At 40.8% G+C, this 22,387-nt stretch overlaps 1 protein-coding gene across 9 annotated transcripts in view; it reads left to right on the top strand.

The window, feature by feature from the left end:
- Window positions 1–22,387, top strand: part of LOC134226589 (adenylyl cyclase 78C) — a 366,691-nt gene that overhangs the window by 294,477 nt on the left and 49,827 nt on the right. For all 9 annotated transcript variants that reach the window (XR_009983514.1, XM_062707455.1, XM_062707450.1 and 6 more), the window contains one exon: window positions 14,139–14,331. Coding sequence is in view for 8 of the 9 variants with exons in the window: in XM_062707455.1 (XP_062563439.1) it covers window positions 14,139–14,331 (193 nt within the window). In the remaining variant the exon portion in view is untranslated. The remainder of the gene's footprint in view (window positions 1–14,138; window positions 14,332–22,387) is intronic.

Here is a 22,387-nt window from a genome sequence, read left to right as displayed (position 1 = left end):
TCGTAAGCAAAAGTCTATCAACTAGTTTCAAATATACAACTAGCTCTTTGCGGTCCTTAGATGATATGTTTGTTTCATCAAAAAAAATCATGGCTCGACGTAAAACCAAATCTATACACAAAAGAATTAATTTGTGTCTGTCTACCCTTATATACTAGGAAACGGCATGAACATTTGTATGCAGAGGTTTTTGGGAACGATGAAGATTCTTATGATGGTATTAGAACCCTCCTCTTCTGGAAGGGGGACTCCCAAATTAATCTAAACAATGGAATCCAAATTTGCAAATTTCGAATGCTTATCCGTCTTTTGAATAATGTAAAAAATATATAATTAATCAATTTTAGGTGAAACGAAGCTCGTCGGTTCTGGTAGTCTTCAGATGTTGAATAATGGACAGCATTGTCCTATCCAGCCGCTGGAGCCACCCCATTCTTACACTACGTTTCACAGTTGAATAATAGATAATACCCTAAAAGTAGGCAATTATTTATGGTTGAAATGCGCTATGTAGGAACGGGAATGGTTATGATTTTTTTAATGAGCTTGGAAAGTATTGAAGTTGCAAAAAGAAAACGGTCCTGTCAGCCACATAAGAGTTAAAATACTACGGTGTTGCTATCACTTTTGATATAATTCATGGCCTGCGTAAAAATATGAATAGAAGCATTTATATTTTAACACTTTTTTTTAAATAAATGCCATCGCCAGATATTTTGTTCGTATTTTTGCTAAAATCATATCACATAGAATTGTGCTTGGTATTTTTTAGCGTGTGTTTGATAAGCTCACAAACACATTCTCTCGCACTATAGACCAATGCAAGATCTTGATCTAACCTCACTTATTTGACAGTTCACAGAGCTTGTTTACAAGGTGTTAGAAGAAAAATCGATGAGGAGAAAATTAAAATTCATATTTTTAGTTTAAAATTGCTGCGATCCGAATATTTCAATGATATTCTTTGCATTCAGCATGAAATCAATCGCAAAGGCCATCTACATGCGAATAAAATGACGAAACAATTTTAGTCCCGGTCCCGGTGAAAAAGCTCTGTGAACTGTCAACCTACGTCATCATGCACTGGTCTATTCCGAAGTGTGCTGCTGTCAAAGAAAACGAACAGTCCCGATTTTATTTAGTGAAACATAGAGCAAATACAGTGAACGTTCGCTAATTGGGGTTTTTTTTAGTTGGGGCGCTTTTTAGTTGGGGGTTCGCTAATTGGGGCGAAACCCAATTAAAAAGCAGTCAAACGTCAGAATGTGATGTCAAAATGCGTTGACGTTTTGTTTCCGTGTTTGGCGGGATCGATATTTTCTGGCGCGTAAAATTTTCCTTTGTTCAACGCAAAAAGTAAACAACATTGACGCTTGTCAAAACGCCCCAATTAACGAACGGCATTCGCTAGTTGGGGTGAGGTCGTGCCCCAATTAGCGAACGATCACTGTATTGCATAAATTTGCTTTTTGTGGTGATAATCAAGTGTAAAAAGTAGTTTACGTACTTGATTTGCGTGTCATACGCAATAAAGAGGAAAAACAGGCGATCCAAAAAAGTAAGTAACAGTTTGCTTTTCGAGACTTGAAATTGTGTGATTGAATCAAAATTATGTTTATAAATAGTTTATGTTTGCTGGAAAACGCAAATATTGTTGAGGGTGCCAACAACTGTCGCACCCTGCCAATGCCGTATTCTACCCTATGTTGCTCATTTAATTTAAATTTAGATTATTAATTCAAATTATTGGTGGAACAGTGAATTAACGAAGCAACAAACTCTCTTCACTCTGACAAATACATAGCCGGGAGATGCATTCCGTCCAGTTTTGCTGTTAGTGAGATTTTAGCAAAACGAATGAAACTATTCTAGGACGGAGAACTTGTTAACCCTCAAATGCGCAATGTTGTTTTAAAACAACAAACCGAAAATACGTTTAATGTTAATGATTTTAATGGTTGTTTACGTTAAAAAATATTTTCGACGATTTCTAAAAAAAATGAGGAATTGGCAGCTTTGATCACAATGAGTGGAACGACCGGAAAAGACCCGAGGGAACTATTAAGACCTGTATGAAGGAGCTTGGACACTCCTTTAAAAAGTTAAGCAGCCTTACAACTGATGGAGCCGGCATCGACAATAACGGGAAAGGACGCTGGCTTCGTGACACTTCCAAGAAAGGAAACACAATCATAGTGACATTCTCTGCACATTGCATTATTCACTAAGAAAATCTATGTGCGAAAACGATCAATATTCTTGAAATACTGACGTTCGACATTAAGCCAATAAACTATATCAACGTGAGCAATCGACCACCACCAATTCTAAATAATGACGACAGAAATAGAGACAGAATACGGAGATTTGCTGTGTTATTGCTTTTCGCTGACTAAGCCGTGGTACCAGGCTTGAGAGGTTTTATTCTCTTCGAAATCGAAATCGCAATATTTTTGCACGAGAAAGAAAAACCAATGCCAACTGATATATCCTGAATGGGTGAGTGGCTCAGCTTTTTTGGATTGACTTTTATAACGAAATTATCACGAAACATTTTGAAACAGTTGGTTGCTGAAAACTGGTACATTTACTTTTCTTGTTGAAAACAGTAGTAAATCTGGTAAATATGCTGACAAAATACAAGGTTTCCCTAATAAAAAATTCCAAAACAATGACAATAGAAATTATTGTAACATTACGATGAAATTAATAGTAATTACGGTAAACTCTATTGTGGCTCACAGTAGAATAACATTGAAGAATATTATTTTCCACCATAACGGCTATCGTAAATGGCAGTTTTACAAGTTTAGGGGTTGTTATGTATCTTTACAATAAAAAATCGATTTTTTCTCGAACAAATTTTTGCCATTACAATTGAATTTATTGTGATTCTATTGCCAACTTTTTACTGGCAATTGAATCTATTGTACGTCTATTGGAACAACAATATGGGACTTTTATTGGTATAATATAAAAACAATAGAATTTAATGTTCATAAATAAAATGTATTGTGATTTAATGATATTTTATTGCAACTCAATTGTATTTTTTATCCGGGTTATTTAACACAGTAACGAAATATCCATTTTCTCAACTTAAGGACAATAACGACAGAGTCCAAAAATGGCTGCCACAATGGCCGTCCTAGCCCTCACTTCACGTTTGTCCTTCTAAAAATGTAAATTTATAGGCGAATAGCACATGCTGCTTTTCGCTGTTGCCTGTCGTTTGCTTTTGGAGTTATGTGCCCCAGAAAATGCTATGTGGTTTCGAAGAATATTCCAAGAAAATCCCGACAAATTTGTTGGATTCCAACGCGATTCACCTTAATGATTATTCGAAAAGAAGAAAGCAAATCATGTATCATCGATCTGTGTGCTCTTCGTCAAATGTGTGTGTACCCTCGTCTAAAGCATCGAGTTCGACTCCACTGACAGCCGACGACAGAAAACCCTTCGGAAACGGCAAGATGGAGAACGAATGACTTCCGACCCCTGGAGAATAAAAGGCATCGGCAACCGTCATCATGGCGGCTATTCAATACTTGCTTCGACGGGTACAACCATCATCGATCATCAACCGTTTAATTGGACTGTTAACCGTAGAGTGAAATTGTGAATTATGAACTAGATCTAAAGTGAATTTTAATAAATCAAATGAAACAATGATATGGAAATGCTAATATCATCTTCCAAACTTGGACGTACATGATCATGATAGCATTAGAGGCGAAAGTATAGAATTGATAGTTCCGTTAGGATACGGCAGGCATGAAGAATGTTTTTATAGAAGTCGATTTGAAAGCGAGCGGAGGGCAATATTTGTGATGGCACATATCGCACGACCTTCCTTCTGCCAAGCTCCCGTATGAAGGGGGAGGGAAGAATATCAGTGTGGAAGCTGATATATCTCCACTGGCAAAAGGAAGGTGGTTTGACTTGCTCATATGCCATCGCGTGCGGAAGGATTTGCTATCGACGAGTATTGTCTTCAAATTTCTAATATGACATCAGCATTTAGTCGAATAGGATTTTTATTGCACAGTTCTGTTTTCTCATTGCGTCATTGCGTTTAACTTCACGTAGAAGTAACACACACGAAATCATTAATTGAGTGAATCAAATGAAATTAATTAAGATCAAATCAAATTAATAAGGATCTAATGAAGTGGCTAATAAAGTGATTAAGAACACACATCAGAAATCTGTTCTGATTCTGGCATTCCGTCACCGACACCCACCAGGTCTTCACAGTGGTTCTCAAGTCGCTGTCCACCGCTCATCTGTGCTGCCGACAATGATGTTATGACACAATGTACCTGAAATGTTTCAAATGGAGATTGTCGACATCCAATACGACGACCAGCTCAAATCTAAATCGCAGAAAGAAAACAGGTCAAATAATATATTTCTCTCTTCAGTCGGAGGCATTTAACAAAAATTTGAAATCCTGTTGGCAAATTTTGATTACTTGAACGAAAACAATATGAATCGATTATTGGAGAGTATATAGGCAACAATTTCATGTTTCTTATTAAATTTTCAACCATGAGACCTGTTACACGAAAAAAAAGTTATTTTTGAATGCAATACAATCGTGTTTAGTTTTTCTCCACAATTTTTTTTGACCGTTAATTTTTTTTTTTTTTGGCATCCGGGGATTTAGATGTTTTTATGAAATCGAGTAATTAGCATCATGCTGGATGTTTTGGTTGAGACGAGAATAATCCGTTCTAAAATGATTTGTTACGCATAGTGATGAACACTTGAATATGTTGAAAAATCACTCAAATGCAGAATAAAAAAAAATATTTGTTACGGTTTCAAAATTTATAGTGAAGGTTAGAAAAAGATTACCGGTGGTGAATATAAGCCGTTTGGCAGCGCAGTATCATAACTTGACACTTTACCGGTCGCTGCTAAACCAGTAGCGCAACTAACAGGTGACAGGTAAGAGCGCTACTATTTGATGAACTGTCAAATGTCAAACGGAACGGAATACAGCAATTAAATTGATAGCCGAAAACAGTGACCGGTACGAAAAAGAGTGACGAAACTAAAATGACAGCGCAGTGCAGGTGATCAAAATACTCGCGCCCGGTTAAGATGCTTTTAAACTTAAGGTGTCCCGGATTGGCCCAAGAAAGTTCTGGTCACTAAACTAAATAACAGGGCATATCCATTGGTCATTCAGCTTTGTGATGTATTTCGCTGGAAGTAGTTGGGCCTTCGAGCTGCTGTGGATCGAGCAGCAGCTGGAGATGGCTGATTCGGATGCAGCCTTCTCCACCTGACACGACAATGGCCAAGTCGGTACGTTGTGATCAGTTGCGCTCCCGAAATTACAAGCTCGGTCGCAAAAAAGTGTGAAGAAACAAAAAAATCGGATGCGGGTGCTTGTTTTGTTTGAAAAAAAAAAAAAAAACACGGAACAAACAAAATTTTGAAAGTTTTGTTTGTGACATTTGTGACACTGGAAAAAAATTTATGCTAAAATGAATCATTTGTTTGAGAAACTGCATAAGTTCATTTTACACAATTTCAAAAAACAACAAAAAACTGTTTTTGAACAAATTGGCACCGAACCTTTCAATTTCTTCGATACAGATCAATAGTTTTTGGCAAAACTGAACAACCTGGTGCACTTCCAGAGCAAAAACTGTAAGCAGTACTCCATAATTGCTCTTTAAAGTGCGTGCACATATGTTTCTCAAAAAACGAAAAAAAAAATCATTTATTCCTGAACAAAAAAAAAATTTCGTATTTTTTGCCAGAATACGTATTTTTGGAAGAGGATTCAGAATATATGAAAATCTCATTTTGGCCAAAAATGTTACATATGCAGTTTCTCAAACAAACGGTTCAAATAATTTTTTTTTTCTTGAAAATGTAAATGTAAATTTCTTATTCGAGACAAACAGAAAATTTATTTAAATATAGATATTATTTGTTTATCGCAAGGAGAATATTTATGCGTGCGCTGATAAACTTAGTTGATTGCATTTTTAGATTTCACGTCTAATAAATTGTGGATTATTAGTAGTGTGAACTAGACAATAATTTTCCGAAGGGTAATCCCAGATAGGGTGAACAATCATTCCCCCGAGAGGGTACACAATCATTCCCCCGAGAGAGTATCACTGAGATCAGCGGTTGACATGAATTCAGAGTAAGAACATGTAAACAAAGAGATGCGTATTTATGATTAGATGACAAGACTGCATTCCGATATAAGTGTTTGATTTGAGTTCAGTGTTAGAAAATGTAAACAAAGTATTGCAAAGAGTTGCGTAGAATGTTGTTAATGATTTTTAGGAGATTTTGATGCAACATTGATGTTCAAGAGCCCGGTAAGCTCTATGCATGGCTGCATTCCAAGATCATTGTTTTACTTGAGTTCAGTGTTAAAAATGTAAACAAAGAGTAAGAATAAGTGAGCAAAGAGTAGCGTAGAATTTTGTAAATGTTTTTTCCCCCACTACCACCGTGACCTGCCACCATGTATGTTTAATACAACCATCACCCAACACATGGAGCAGTATGGAAAAGTAATCTCCATACAAAACGAAGTTTGGATGAATTTCTTTCCTGGGGTACCGGACGGTGTCAGAGTGATACGGATGAAGATGGAAGTGCAAATACCATCGCGTATGGTGATAGACAATGAATTTACACTAGTAACAATTCTAGGCAAAAAACAAGTGACATCGAGCGGAGGAACTCAGTAAGAAAAACGAACAGCTTCTAACATAGCCGAACAACAGAGCAAAGACGTGGACGGGAACGAGTATCGCACCGATACAATTGAAGCTACCCCGCATGCGGCAGATCACAACATCAGCGACAACGATTCTAACGATGCGAACGACGACGACGCACACAACAACCCACAATCCGGAACCACGGCAAAGAGACGGCTGTCGACTGGAACAAGCGAATCGATCGAGGCTAGATACGATTATTATTATTTATTCAGACTAAGGCCGAAATGGCGTGTGCGCTATATAAGAGTCTTCTCCATTCGGCTCGGTCCATGGCTACACGTCGCCAACCACGCAGTCTATGGAGGGTCCGCAAGCCATCTTCCACCTGATCGATCCACCTTGCCCGCTGCGCACCTCGCCTTCTTGTGCCCGTCGGATCGTTGTCGAGAACCATTTTCACCTGGTTACTATCCGACATTCTGGCTACGTGCCCGGCCCATCGCAGTCGTCCGATTTTCGCGGTGTGAACGATGGATGCTTCTCCCAACAGTGATTCATTCGCCTCCTTCACGTAGATGGTACGAAACATTTTCCTTTCGAAAACTCCCAGTGCGCGTTGGTCCTCCACGAGCATCGTCCAGGTCTCGTGTCCGTAGAGAACTACCGGTCTAATTAGCGTTTTGTTGATAGTCAGTTTGTTACGGTGGCGAACTCTATTTGATCGCAGCGTCTTGCGGAGTCCAAAGTACGAACGATTTCCCGCCACTATGCGTCTCCGAATTTCTCTGCTGGTATCATTTTCGGCGGTCACCAGTGAGCCCAAATACACAAATTCTTCTACCACCTCGATTTCGTCACCACCGATGCAAACTCGCGGTGGGTGGCTCACATTGTCTTCTTTTGAACCTCTTCCTATCATGTACTTTGTCTTCGACGTGTTAATGACTAGACCGATCCACTTGGCTTCAGTCTGATGTAGGCTTCCTCCATCTTCTCAAAGTTACGTGCCATAATATCTATGTCGTCGGCGAAGCCAAATAGCTGGACGGACTTATTGAAAATTGTACCACTCGTGTTGATCCCTGCTCTTCGTATTACCCCTCCAAAGCGATGTTGAATAGCAGACACGAAAGACCATCACCTTGCCGTAACCCTCTGCGGGTTTCGAAGGGACTCGAGAATGCCCCTGAAGCTCGAACTACGTACATCACCTGATCCATCGTCGCTTTGATCAACCGTGTCAGTTTATCCGGAAAACCGTGTTAGTGCATTAGCTGCCATAGCTGGTCCCAATCGATTGTATCATATGCGGCTTTGAAGTCGATGAATAGATGATGTGTGGGCACGTTGTATTCGCGGCATTTCTGCAGTACTTGGCGAATGGCGAACACCAGGTCCGTGGTGGAGCGTTCGCCCATAAAACCCGCCTGGTACTGCCCCACGAACTCCCTTGCAGTTGGTGCTAGTCGACGACATAAAATTTGGGAGAGTACCTTGTAGGCGGCATTCAGCAATGTGATTGCGCGGTAGTTGCTACAATTCAGCTTATCGCCCTTTTTGTAGATGGGACACACGACACCTTCCATCCACTCCTGCGGCAAAACTTCCTCCTCCCAAATCTTGGTAATGACCCAGTGCAGCGCTCTAGCCAGTGCCTCACCACCGTGTTTTAATAGCTCTCCTGGTAGTTGGTCAACCCCAGGGGCTTTGTTGTTTTTCAGCCGGCCAATCTCCTCCTGGATTTCCTGGAGATCCGGAGCCGGTAGAATTATGTCCTGCGCGCGTTCTCCAAGGTCCATCACCATACCGCCATCTTCGTCTGCCACATCGCCATTCAGGTGTTCTTCGTAGTGCTGCCGCCACCTTTGGATCACCTCACGCTCGTTCGTAAGAAGGTTCCCGTTTATGTCCTTACACATATCAGGCTGTGGCACGTGGCCCTTGCGTGAACGGTTCAACTTTCGTGTGTTATTAGCGTGGTGCAGTTGCTCCGTCTCTTCACGGTCTCGATCTTCCTGCTGGCGCTTTTTCCTCCGGAATATCGAGTTTTGTCTGTTCCTCGCCCGTTTGTATCGTGCCTCGTTCGCCCTCGTGCAGTGTTGTAGAAACCTCGTCCATGCTGCATTCTTCTCTTCAACTAACTGCTCACATTCGCCTTCATACCAGTCGTTTCTCTGTTCCGGCGCCGCCGTGCCTAGTGCAGCAGTTGCGGTGCTTCCAATGGCGGATCGAATATCTCTCCAGCCATCTTCAAGAGATGCTGCGTCTAGCTGCTCTTCCGTTGGGAGTGCAACTTCCAGCTGCTGCGCGTATTCTTTGGCTAGTCTACCGTCTTGTAGCCGCCCAATGTTAAGCTGTACCGTCGAGAGTTTTGAGCGTAGGCTTACTGCAACGAGGTAGTGGTCGGATTCAATATTCGCACTGCGGTAAGTGCGGACGTTCTTGATGTCGGAGAAGAATTTACCGTCGATTAGAACGTGGTCGATTTGGTTTTCCGTTTCTTGGTTAGGTGATCTCCATGTGGCCTTGTGGATATTTTTGCGGGGAAAGAAGGTGCTTCGGACTACCATTCCGCGGGAGGCTGCGAAGTTTATGCATCGTTGGCCGTTGTCATTCGATACGGTGTGCAGACTATCTGGTCCGATGAAACGGTCTATACATTTCTTCCCTTCCTACCTGTGCGTTCATGTCACCGATGACGATTGTGAAGTCCCGCAGTGGGCATCCATCGTATGTCTGCTCCAGCTGCGCATAGAACGCTTCTTTCTCGTCGTCGGATCTCCCTTCGTGTGGGCAGTGCACGTTGATGATGCTATAGTTGAAGAAACGGCCTTTTATCCTCAGCTTGCACATCCTTGCGTTGATTGGCTGCCACCCAATCACGCATTGGCGCATCTTTCCCAGCACTATGAAGCCGGTTCCCAGCTCGTTGGTGGTGCCACAGCTTTGGTAGAAGGTGGCGCTCGATGCCCGCTTTTCCACACTGTTTGTCCTGTCAAGCAGATTTCCTGCAGCGCTACGACTTCGAAGTTGCGGGGATGTAATTTATCGTAGATTATCCTGTCGCAACCTGCGAAGCCTAGCGACTTGCAGTTCCATGTTCCAAGCTTCCAATCGTGATCCTTTATTCGTCGCTTAGGTCGTTGCCGATTGTATCGAGTCGTATTATCTTCTATGCCGTTCGTAATAGTTGTTTTTAAAGACGGCTTATTTGGCCTGCGCAAACCTCCTGTCTCGTCGGAGGGCCGTCGTGTCAGGGCTGTTTAGCGTCCCACCTAAAACCAGGACTTGGGCTTGTGCGCTTTGAGCGGCACACGGTCGCTTTGGCGGAGCCTTCTTGCGGATTCATGCAGCTTTTTATAGAAGTTTAACAGGGCCCACTGTCAATCTGCACCACACCCTAGGCAGGCGCCACAACTCGCAGATGGCCTGGGGAGGGATCGTCAAGCCCTTGGACATAGTCCCTGCTGCCCGCATACGCTAGGCTAGATACGAACAAGATCGGAAAAGATCGAGTGATAATGAGCGCTGCCAAGAAGAGTTGCAGTACAGTGGAGTGTACAACACTAGGTCGAAGAAGAAATGAAATGTTATATTGTAATGGAATGGGTAATGGGAGGGATATTTTTGGATACGGCATGAATGCACTCCAGCAGTGTGAAATGCCGCTAATAAAAACAAACAAACAAACCTAATAGAAAGTTCAAAAGCAGGCCAAGTTTCAGTTGAAATTAAGAGCCATTAAAGAAGAATAAGAAGATCTTCGCATTGCAGTCGCCCATACTGACCTTTTTCTTTTTTCCTTCTTTCCTGTTTCTTTTATCCTATTTCTTTTTTGTTTTTTCTTCTTCTTTCTTTTTCTTTCTTCTTCTTTCATCCGTCTTCCTTCTTCATTTTCCCTTCTTCCTTTTTCATTCCTCCTTCTTCCTTTCTTATCCTTCTTTCTTCTTTTCCCCTTCATCTTTTCTTTTTTGTCGTTTCGACCTTTAGTCTCTTTTGACCTTGAATGAATTCCAAAGCATTCAACCCAACTTCTATTAACTCAGTCGAAAACTATATAAAGGTTCCCCCAAACATATGCGACACGACAATCGTGACGTGGTCTAATGCTTGACCATTGCGATTCACGGTGTAAAAAAATGGATTATTATCGAAGTTTCATGTACCTCTGATTTTTTTTCACAGAAAGTTAGGCAAGGTCATTAGAAATGAGGTACGGGGTGTTTTAAAATATTTCATCGGCGATTTTTTGAAAAAAGTGGTTTTTATTGTTTTCTTCTCTAATATACCGTACAAAAAGTCAATTAATAAGCCAATAAAGGATCATTGTAATTAATCCTCAAAATTGAAAATGTACACGTTTGTAGACTTTTTTGAGTAGAAAATCTATCTTGAAATAGATCTAAATATTTGAAAAATATCAATTTCTGTAATTCAAGCCTTCCTAAACTAAGGGAACAGACGGCTTTGGCTGGTTTTGTTCTATTATTGGCAGGGGGTTTTTGTCGACCGAATTTTATGGAATTTGGCCACAATATTCTTTGATATGCAAAGAATATTTGGGCCAAATTTGAGCATAATCAGTCATGAAAAACCCCCTGACAATAATAGAACTAAACCTGCCAAAGCCGTCGTTACCCCTATGTTTTTATTTTTATTTTTTATTTTTGCATTATTTCCATTTTTTAGCAATTATCATCTTTTTCCAGCCCAAATATGCTTCTCTATTGAATGTTGTAGCCACATTTCTTTCATCCAACATTCGCACTATGAGACCAGCCTATTGTCAGTCTGCCATATTTTAAAGGGTTAATATTTTCCTCTAGATACAGTGTCTCATCATTTGTTGGGTACATATCATGTACATTGTACAATAACCTTACCAAATATTGTTCGCAGCACATTTTGCTTGAAAGCCCTAAAACCTTACTGGCCTGCTTCTTATAATTACCACGCTTCATGTCCGAAATAGGCTATTGGATGGAGTTATACAGAGCAAAATCCATTTCCGGTTGCATGTTACGAAAGCTATATTGTTGCTACTTGTTGTTGTTGTTGTTGATTGATTCCATATTTGTGTGGGTCATTCATACTTTTATGAGCAGTAATCTGGTAAGCTGTAAAAAATCCTTCTTGCACCCAAGTAATAATTATGATTTTGTAATGAAGATAGCGATTTACTCTTTATGTGTGCTATGAAACCGTTATACTTAAGTAGCTACAACAATGTTACTAGGGATCATTATCCCATTTCACAAGCATTCCGATTTGAACTATTTCTTCAACGCTTCCAATCATCTCCTGTACTGGTAGTGTGAGTGGATATGTCCTTTCTCACCATCTCTATCTTCAGTGAGACAAAAGTCTCCACCACTACTCTGCGATCGTTTCATAAGGAGCTTAGTTTCATCTGCAAAACCTAAGGGGTCGTTCAAAAATGATGTCACATGTTTTAGGGGGGGAGGGGGTCTAAGATTTTGTGACAGTACATGTACTAGGTATACAAAAAAGCGTGACAGAGGGGGGGAGAGGGGGTCTAGAAATCCCAAAAAGTAGTGGACGTCATATTTGAATCGCCCCTAAGAGCATATGCATAAGCTCTACTCTCTTGAAGATGTATAAACAAAATTAACCTTTGAAATGCTGACAAACACTAACAATGCTGTAAACACTGGCAATGACGTTTCCTATGAAGAATGTCTGCTTTAAATAGGGTTACCTCTGGCGTACATAACCAGTTTTAAGACTAAGTTAGGTCTCATACAATACAGGTGGAGAAAAATAATTCAGATGGAAACGAAATCCGCTTTTTATAATTTCTCAATTCTCCGTGTGGGCAATTACGGACATGAAACGTTGAATGCAGCCTAGGATACTTCCAGATTTTTCTAGCGAAAGATGCAGCGTGCAATACTCGGCGAAAGGCCAAAAAAAGATATGTGGCTCATACGCATGAATTACAAGCAAAATCCATCATCAAAGGAGAAAACATTCTGAACATAATAAAATACGGCGCACTTCAGTGGGCAGGTCATCTAATAAAAATGTCAGAAGATAGAATTACAAAACCAATATTCATCAGAGAACAATATAGATGCCAGAGCTGGATTAGTGTTTCAGCAAAGATTTCAAAACATAAAAAATAACACTAAAAATACTTTAGGAACGCTTGAACATTAAAAATGTTTTCCAATATTTTATACCCGTGTAACCTATCTTGACTATATGGATACGAGAAAGGCAAAAAGGCTTCAAATGTGTATATAATCAATTTTGAGGGGTAAATTACAATGATTGATCCAATGTTGAGTTATCAATTGACTTTTTGTACGGTATATTAGAGAAGAAAACAATAAAAATCACTTTTTTCAAAAAATCGCCGATGAAATATTTTAAAACACCCCGTACCTCATTTCTAATGACCTTGCCTAACTTTCTGTGAAAAAAAAATCAGAGGTACATGAAACTTCGATAATAATCCATTTTTTTACACCGTGCGATTCTGTCGCCGTTGCTTTGGAAGCGCAAAATGAAACATTGCTTGCAGCGACCCAACGATAGAATCGCGGCGATGAAATCGCGGCGATGAAATCGCTCAGGTCTGGGGAGCCTTAAAAGTTCATTCAATCATCATCGTTATAGTACATAATTGAATCATTTGTTTGAGAAACTGCATATATCCATTTTATACGCACCTTCGAGACAACAACAAAAAACTGTTTTCGAACAAATTGGCACCGAATCTTTCGATTTCTTCAATACAGAGGAATAGTTTTTTTAGGCGAGACTCAACCCTGGGGCACTTCCAGTGCAAAAACTGCAAGCAGTACTCCATAATTGCTCTTCAAAGTGCGTACACATATGTAGTTTCTCAAACAAACGAAAAAAAAAAATCATACATTCCTGAACCATTTTTTTTGTATTTTTTGCCAGAATACGTATTTTTGGACGAGGGTTCAGAATATGTAAAAATCTAATTTTGACCAAAAACGTCAAATATACAGTTTCTCAAACAAATGGTTCAATTGTTGGATGGCTATGTCTTATAAGAATATGGAGTTTTCGTATTCTGATAGTCTGAACATCTTGAGATTACAGAGCTTTAGATTGTATTCTGGAGAAAACTCTTGAATTATTTGTATGCAAATAAAATATAGTGCTATAGAGTTTGCCTTTACCTAAATAAAAAATCAGCCCATAATAAACTAATGATTTTGTGTATAAAATTCGAAAATTTACAATAATAAATCTTTTTGGATGCAACAACTAAATATAATATGTTGGCAAAAGTATTGATCCCTGTCTGTGACATTAATCTGATATTATATAACTATAAAATATGGTCGAAGCCAAACTAATGTTCATGGTTAAGTCTATAATCGACAAAACATAGTTCCAGGCGTCTTATTTCCTCTCATCTTTCCAATCCAGGACACCACCTGCATCGTGCGCCAGATGATTGCCAACTCCCTGCTCTATCTGGCGATCAACTTTGCCGGCATGTACACCAAGTATCTAACCGACCGTGGTCAGCGGTTGGCCTTCATCGAAACGCACAAAGCCATGGAGCACAAGCGGGAATCGGAAAAGGAGTACCAAAGGACGCAACGGCTGCTCGACTCCAGTGAGTATATCCTTCACCTTCATTATCACCCAATTAAGTATCATTCTTAGTACGCTCTTAGCCCGAGCGGTAGCAAATTGATTCAGGCTAAACTTGCCCCAATAAATAAGACCCCCGTTGCTCCGACTTCGTTTTCCCTCGTCTCTGCTCCACAACATGTTTCGCCAAGGAACGTCCCCGGCTGGGAGTTATAAGTCCTGGATACAGCGTAACCTTTTTGATTACTGGTGCTTATCATCTGCAGACAACGTGCAAAAGTGTGACGCGGCTCGGGATAGAACATGGCTCTGTTAACCTTCTATCGATTTTCAAATAATAGACCCGATAATTTCCACCCGATTGACTTTTCCGGCCGGTGCTAAACTGAGCAAGTTTATTTGTAGCATATTCATCGTACAAGCATATGTCATCGTCGTCGTTCAGCTGACGGTGCCAAATCATTTTTTCGACATATTTGTTTTTCTTATTGCTGAGATGCCTTATCAATCAGTGCCGTTCCAATTTCTTACAATCGGAGGAAAAACCACGTATTCTGTACTTTTTCAGCATTCAATATTGCGTCCATTATAAACGCAGTTTATATAAACTTTTAGCTTGGCATCACTGATAGTATGTGAGATAAACCATTATGTAGATGTCTTCCTCTAGAACGAAGCAACAATGATTCTATTTCAGTGCGGCATGTGACTTGTGTCCCAAACTGATTCGATTGGATTTGGGTTTTGAGAAAGTTTTCTAGAATTATCAAAGTTTTGTCCCTGGATTTAACGGCTGTACCATTGGGCCCTTGGCGGTTTCACATCGATTCATGTGGATCACGTCAAATGGACACCGTCATAGAAAAAGAAACACTACTGATAATAAACACCGTCCGGAGCAAATTCAAAATATCCATACTAGTTAGAAAAAATGCCGCAGATAAACAAGAAACACTTTGTTTGCACATTGCAAATAAAGTATACCTAGAATAACATTTTTCATGCGTTGTATCCGTAAAGGTTGAACACGAAAAAAAATCAAACCCTGGAATTTGGTATTGGTTGTTTTTATTTAATTTTAAGCGAGTTTCTTATATAATAATAATTCAAAAAAATTAAGTTTTCTTATTCGATTAGCTAATCATCGGGGCTGACAATGGGTCAAATGCGGGTGAGAATGGGTCACTGTTTCAACTAGTTAATATGCTTGTAGAATATATTCAATGTATCTCAACGAAAAAAAAACTAAATTACAAGAGACCTTTTTGAAGGTTTTTGCTATCCGACGTCCAGACTGTCGGTGAGAGCGATGACCCATTCTCACCCCCTAGACCCATTGTCACCCTCGATGACGGTACACATAATTTGTTTCCACTTATAAACATTTTCCAAAAAAAAAAATCATTTGATATATCACCTTATCTACCAAACTGGGTCAACCTACCCCAGCTGTGGGGATTTTTACGCCGCATTTGTTTGTTTATAACTATTTCCTTTTTCTATGATATTTTTTCATCGATCAAATGCACATTTGTGTTTATGGCTGGTTTATTTATGACAGGGCAAATCGTTTTTCCAAGAATTTTAACACAATGAGTACAGAAATTCCGGAAGCAAAACTCGGCCAACCATGCCCTTGTAGGCGGTGCATGAGTGTGTATCTTTTGTGGCAAGTGCAATGGATACACCATGGATACACCAATGGATACGATCATGTTTCCCACCCGAAAACATCCTAGATCCGACCAAGAATCGAACTCGCCATCTACGGATTGGCAATCCTACGCCTTTGCTTGCACGGCTACTGGATACAAGAACAAAAACTAAATCGGATGAATTAAATCTTGATGAAAAAAACACACATAATAGTTAATCATAGCATATTTCTTGTGGCCAATTTTTTTCGTGCTCAACTTTCGGGTTCATCGTTTGAAGTGCCCAACAAAGTAGAAACTATTACATACCGACATATCGTTATGACCACAGTCAGACTTTGTGGCATACCAACTCCGAGCCTGGAAATGGATGTAAGCAAACATAGCACAGCCAAACGCAGTCGTCTGTTTTGCGTTGTTGCACTGACGATCAGCGGCTAGGTAGTGTGTATCTTTAAAGGACCTGTCTCATGTAGGAGCGATAGAGGCTACTACGGTGGCATGCGATAAGCTTTGAACTGTACAACAAACGACTTTTTCATACTGACTGCACTTGCTTTGTTTATCCACTTTTTAGATGTTGGTATCCATGCTGCAGCTAAATATTACGGTTCATAAGCAAAACATTAACCAAGCGAGTAAAACCCAAAAGTATTTTCTGTGTCCTCGTGAACTTACTCTACTATCTCCTCAATATATTGTGTCATGCTATGCTTTTATGATTTTCAATGTATCCAAATTGTAGAAAAGAATGGCTAAATATTTTCCCATAAACTTAACCAAAAATGATGGCGACGAGCCCGGTGGTCTAGTGGCTACCGCTTCTGCCTTATAAGCAGGAGGACGTTGGTTCAATTCCAGGCTTCCCCCTTTCATACTTTGTATTTCTATTTTAGTTCTTTCCGTGTTTCACGTTGTACCAAAACGATTCCTACTGTTATAACCTTCCATACTAACCCAAGCAGCACACATGTTCCACATAAGTTACCGCAACATATATATGACCAGATTTAGTCACAATCAAGTTACTGCAACCATTTTTGTCTGACTTGTGCTGCTCGGGTAAGAATCCCAAAACATTCCGTGGCACCTATGAGAGGTCGTAGAGTTTTCTGCATCTTTCTTAAGTAGGTGTCCAACTAACCATCCTTCCCTTTCCTCAGAATTCGCAAGGACTTGGCCAAGACAGATCTCGACTATTGGAGAGTGCATTGCTCCCTTCTAAGCATTGGCGTAACTAGCTTCAATGCTTAGGAGGGGCTATAGCCCCTTCATCTATTTTCTCTATTTGGAACTTCTTTTCAAAAATGCTCGAACATTTTACAACCTCATTAAGGTCACTCCTGACGGAATGCAATTTTCAAAGTACTCGCGTTTTCAAGGGCACACCATTCGATACGGAAGCAACGCACAACTGTCATTTTTATTTTTTAGCTTTGCTGCGTCGCAGCATGCGTGAAAAAATAAAATGACAGTTGTGCGTTGCTTCCATATCAATGATGTGCCCTTGAAAACGCGAGTACTTTGAAAATTGGATTCCGTCAGGAGTGACCTTAAGCTGTCTTAGTGGTTATGTGATAGATACGGTCCAACTACCTAAGGCAATTACGGATCAATCACACTCATCCATATATATTTTCTTTGCTCAAGCATGTGCTTTCTGTTGTGTCCCACAGTATAAATAAAAATGCAACATTCCTGCAGTGATTTCGACGGAAATCATCCAAGGATTTCAATGAGAATGTTCCAGTTCCATCCTTCAGGGATTCTGACGGGAATATTTCAGGGATTCCAATGAGAATCTTCTAGAGATTCCAAATAGAATTCTCCAGGAATTCCGACGGGAATGTTCCAGAGATTCCATCGGAAATCCCCCAGGAATTCCGACGTGAATGTTCAGGGATTTCGTAGGCAATATTCCAGGGATGTAGAAGCAAATCGTCGAAGGATTCCGAAGCAATCTGTTAAGCAAATCTTCGAAAGGCTCCGAATTAACCCTCCAGGGATTCCTTTAAGAATCCTCCAGCGATTCCGTAGGGAATCCTCTAGGGATTCCAAAGTAAATCGTCGAGGGAGTCCGAACTGAATCTTCGAAGAATTCCAAAGCGAATCGTCGATGTATTCCGAAGCAAATCTTCGAATGATTCCGAAGCAATTCGTCGAGGGATTTCGAAGCAAATCGTCAGAGGGATTCCGATCTTCAAGGGATTCCGAGGCAAATCATTGAGGGTTTCCGAGGCAAAACGTCAAGAGACTTCGATTTAAATCTTCAAGATGTTCTGAAGCATATCGTCGAAGTATTCTGAAATAAATAGTCAACAAATTCCGAAGCAAATCTCTGAACGATTCCGAAACAAATCTTCAAATGACTTCGGAGGAATTCCGAAGCAAATTAACGAGAGATTCTGAAGCAAATCCTCCATGGATTATGAAGGATATCCCCCACAGATTCCCAAGGGTATCCCTCAAAGATATCGAAAGGATTCCTGTGTGAATTCTTCTGGATTTCAAATGGAATACCTCGATGATTCTGAAAGAAATTCTTCAGAGATTCCAATAAAAAATTTTCTCGAATTCTGAGGGGAATTCATCTCATATTCTGATGAGAATCCTTCTTGGATGCTGATGGGAATTGAGGAGATTATCATGCTGCTAGGCAAGCAGAAGTTTGCTGGAAAACTACCACTCCAGTCCGTGATGGTTGACCACATGCCTGTGACTGCTGACAAAGTACCACGATTACTTTGATTGATGTTTTGGTAGCTCTCCGTTGTTCATATCAAGCTTATTTTGAGGCCTTCAAATCAATTAGATATTGCCTTTTCATAATTAACACAAATGCAATTTCACTGCCACACAGAAATCTTTCTTAGAAATGAGAAACAAATTCATTTGTCTTCCACTCATTTCATTATGATAGGATGAATATGGGAGATAATTCATTTACTTTATGTTGAAAATTGATATCACTGCTAACTAACTTTTCAAATCCTAGGGGAGGCTATTTTTTTTCTAGGGAGGGCTAAGCCTCACCTAGCCCCCCCCCCCCTTATTCACGCCAATGCTTCTAAGAGATAGTGATTAGTCCCAAATCAATAACTGTGGTAACGAATGAAAGTGATTCTACCCTCATACAATAGCCCAGGCTTGTACCAGGCGAATTTGTGCGAATTGCTCAATGCTAGTGCTAATAAGCTTAACCAAAAATGATGGGGATTTTTCATTACCTATCGTTTGAATAATCACTTTACTTATCTTTATGTATATTTGAAGCACATCTTTAAGGTCACTCATCACGGAATCTAAGTTTCAAAGTGCTCGCGTTTTCGGGGGCACACCAATCGATACCAGGAGAGCTGTTTAAACACGGTGGTGAAGCACTGGCTAGAGCGCTGCATTGGGTGATTACCAAGGTTTGGGAGGATGAGGTTCTGCCGCAGGAGTGGATGGAAGGTGTCGTGTGTCCCATCTACAAAAAGGGCGATAAGCTGGATTGTAGCAACTACCGCGCAATCACATTGCTGAACGCCGCCTACAAGGTACTCTCCCAAATTTCACGCCGTCGACTAACACCAATTGCAAAGGGAGTTCGTGGGTCAGTACCAGGCGGGATTTATGGGTGAATGCTCTACCACAGACCAGATGTTCGCTATACGTCAGGTATTGCAGAAATGCCGCGAATACAACGTGCCCACACATCATCTATTTATCGACTTCCAAGCCGCATATGATACAATCGATCGGGACCAGCTATGGCAGCTAATGCACGAAAACGGATTTCCGGATAAACTGATACGGTTGATCAAGGCGACGATGGATCGGGTGATGTGCGTAGTTCGAGTTTCAGGGGCATTCTCGAGTCCCTTCGAAGCCCGTAGAGGGTTACGGCAAGGTGATGGTCTTTCGTGTCTGCTATTCAACATCGCTTTGGATGGAGTAATACAAAGGGCAGGGATTGACACGAGTGGTACGATTTTCACGAAGTCCGTCCAGTTATTTGGTTTCGCCGACGACATTGATATCATGGCACGTAACTTTGAGAGGATGGAGGAAGCCTACATCAGACTGAAAAGCGAAGCTAAACGGATTGGACTAGTCATCAACACGTCGAAGACGAAGTACATGATAGGAAGAGGCTCAAGAGAGGTCAATGTGAGCCACCCACCACGAGTTTCTATCGGTGGTGACGAAATCGAGGTGGTTGAAGAATTCGTGTACTTGGGCTCACTGGTGATCGCCGATAACGATACCAGCAGAGAAATTCAGAGGCGCATAGTGGCTGGAAATCGTACGTACTTTGGACTCCGCAAGACGCTCCGATCGAATAGAGTTCGCCGCCGTACCAAACTGACTATCTACAAAACGCTTATAAGACCGGTAGTTCTCTACGGACACGAGACCTGGACGATGCTCGTGGAGGACCAACGCGCACTGGGAGTTTTCGAAAGGAAAGTGTTGCGTACCATCTATGGTGGGTTGCAGATGGCGGACGGTACGTGGAGAAGGCAAATGAACCACGAGTTGCATCAGCTGTTGGGAGAACCATCCATCGTACACACCGCGAAAATCGGAAGCTTGCGATGGGCCGGGCACGTAGCCAGAATGTCGGACAGTAATCCGGTGAAAATGGTTCTCGACAACGATCCGACGGGAACAAGAAGGCGAGGTGCACAGCGGGCAAGGTGGATCGATCAGGTGGAGGACGACTTGCGGACCCTCCGCAGACTGCGTGGTTGGCGACGTGTAGCCATGGACCGAGCCGAATGGAGAATACTCTTATATACCGCACAAGCCACTTCGGCCTTAGTCTGAATAAATAATAATAATATTGCGCTGCACAATCACATGCTCTTTTATTGAATCTGACGTCGATTAACAACCGTTTGACGTCTAAATACGTTGCAGTTATCGAACGACATTCGCTAACTGAATAGTAAATATGTTGCAGTTATCGAATGGCTACTGTATATCAAACATCGACCTGTTAGGCAGAGATGTAGAAAACCTAAAAGTTCACCATACAACACATTTTAAAATTTAGCCTCTGGAATGAGTTATTGACAATCTACTAAATGATCGAACGCAGATTACTAAATGATCGATAACATCCTTGTTTCGCTGAAATGGTCGTTTGACAGAATGGGCCATTTGGCCGAAAATGTTGTTTGGCCCAACGGCCAAATGTCAATTACTGAACGAATAGTGTGGTCAAAAATGTCCACCCGTTTGGCCAAATTACATTTACGGCGAAATGGTCTTATTGTCAATTGAACAAAATTTCGTGGCCTCTCTGGTTTGTTCGCAAATGTATTTAGGCCGAAAGCGATATTTGACCGAATTGGTAATTTGGCCGACAAAATCGTTAAACCGAATAGTCCATTTGGCCTAAAATGCCGTTTGGTAGGTGGTCATTTGGCAGAAAGAGCCATTTGACCCGAAAATGTCCTTTCTGCAAAACAACCTTTTCAGCCAAACGGCATTTTCTGGCAAATTACCTACTCGGCTAAAGGACTTCTTACCGAAATGATCAATTCAGCCGAACGACACTTTGCGCAAAAAATACCTTTTGGCTGAAATGATTGTTTGGCAGAAAGGACATTTTTTGGGCCAAGTGGCTCTTTCTGCTAAACGACCATTCTTACTAAATTGCATTTTCAGTCAAAAGACTTGTTAGGGAAAACAACGTTTTCGGTCAAATGACCAGTTCCGCCGAATGTGCCTTTTGGCTCGGCAAAATGGAATTTGGCTACACACTCAGTTCAGTTCGGCATTTTTTAATTCTTTTGCCGAGATTCGCACAGCCGAGTGGTCGGTTCCTGAGTTTCTGCTGATATCTGATATCTGCTGAAAAAGTAATTTGTTGACTGTGGCACTCGTAGAAGCCGCCGTAATCATACTCCCATTCAACTGATATTTCAGCCAAAGAGCTTAAACCGAGAATCGCACAGCCGAGATCGGTGAAAAAAATTAAGTGTGTAGATGACTTTCGGCTTAAAGGCCAGTATCGACTTAACTATTAGACTTATTAGAGCAAAAGGCTATTTCGGCAAAATTACCAGTTATACTAAAATTACTAGGTATTACTACGTCGACTAGTAGTTTTTATTAATTACGTTGAAAAAGTCAACGTTGAAGCATCTTTTCTTCCAGTCACAACTGTGTAAATTTTGAAGAGTACTCAACAGAAACTCAACAGGAACTTTCCGCGGATATTCCGAATATTTTCCTGTGGAAATTTGGAACAACTTCCCGTCAATATTCTGATGAGATTCTCAAGTAAAATCCGAAGAAGTTTTCACTGAAATTCCAAACAATTTCCTTTGGGAAATCCAAAGAGCTCCACTTGGTAATTCCAAAGAATTCTCGAAACTTCAAAATATTCTGGATAAATTTAAGGTATTAAGGAACTCAAAAGATTCTTCT

The sequence above is a fragment of the Armigeres subalbatus genome, chromosome 3 (assembly GCF_024139115.2).
Source record: "Armigeres subalbatus isolate Guangzhou_Male chromosome 3, GZ_Asu_2, whole genome shotgun sequence".
NCBI lineage: Eukaryota > Metazoa > Arthropoda > Insecta > Diptera > Culicidae > Armigeres > Armigeres subalbatus.
The sequence above is the reverse complement of the archived record's forward strand: the minus strand, read 5'-3'. Positions and strand labels throughout refer to the sequence as shown.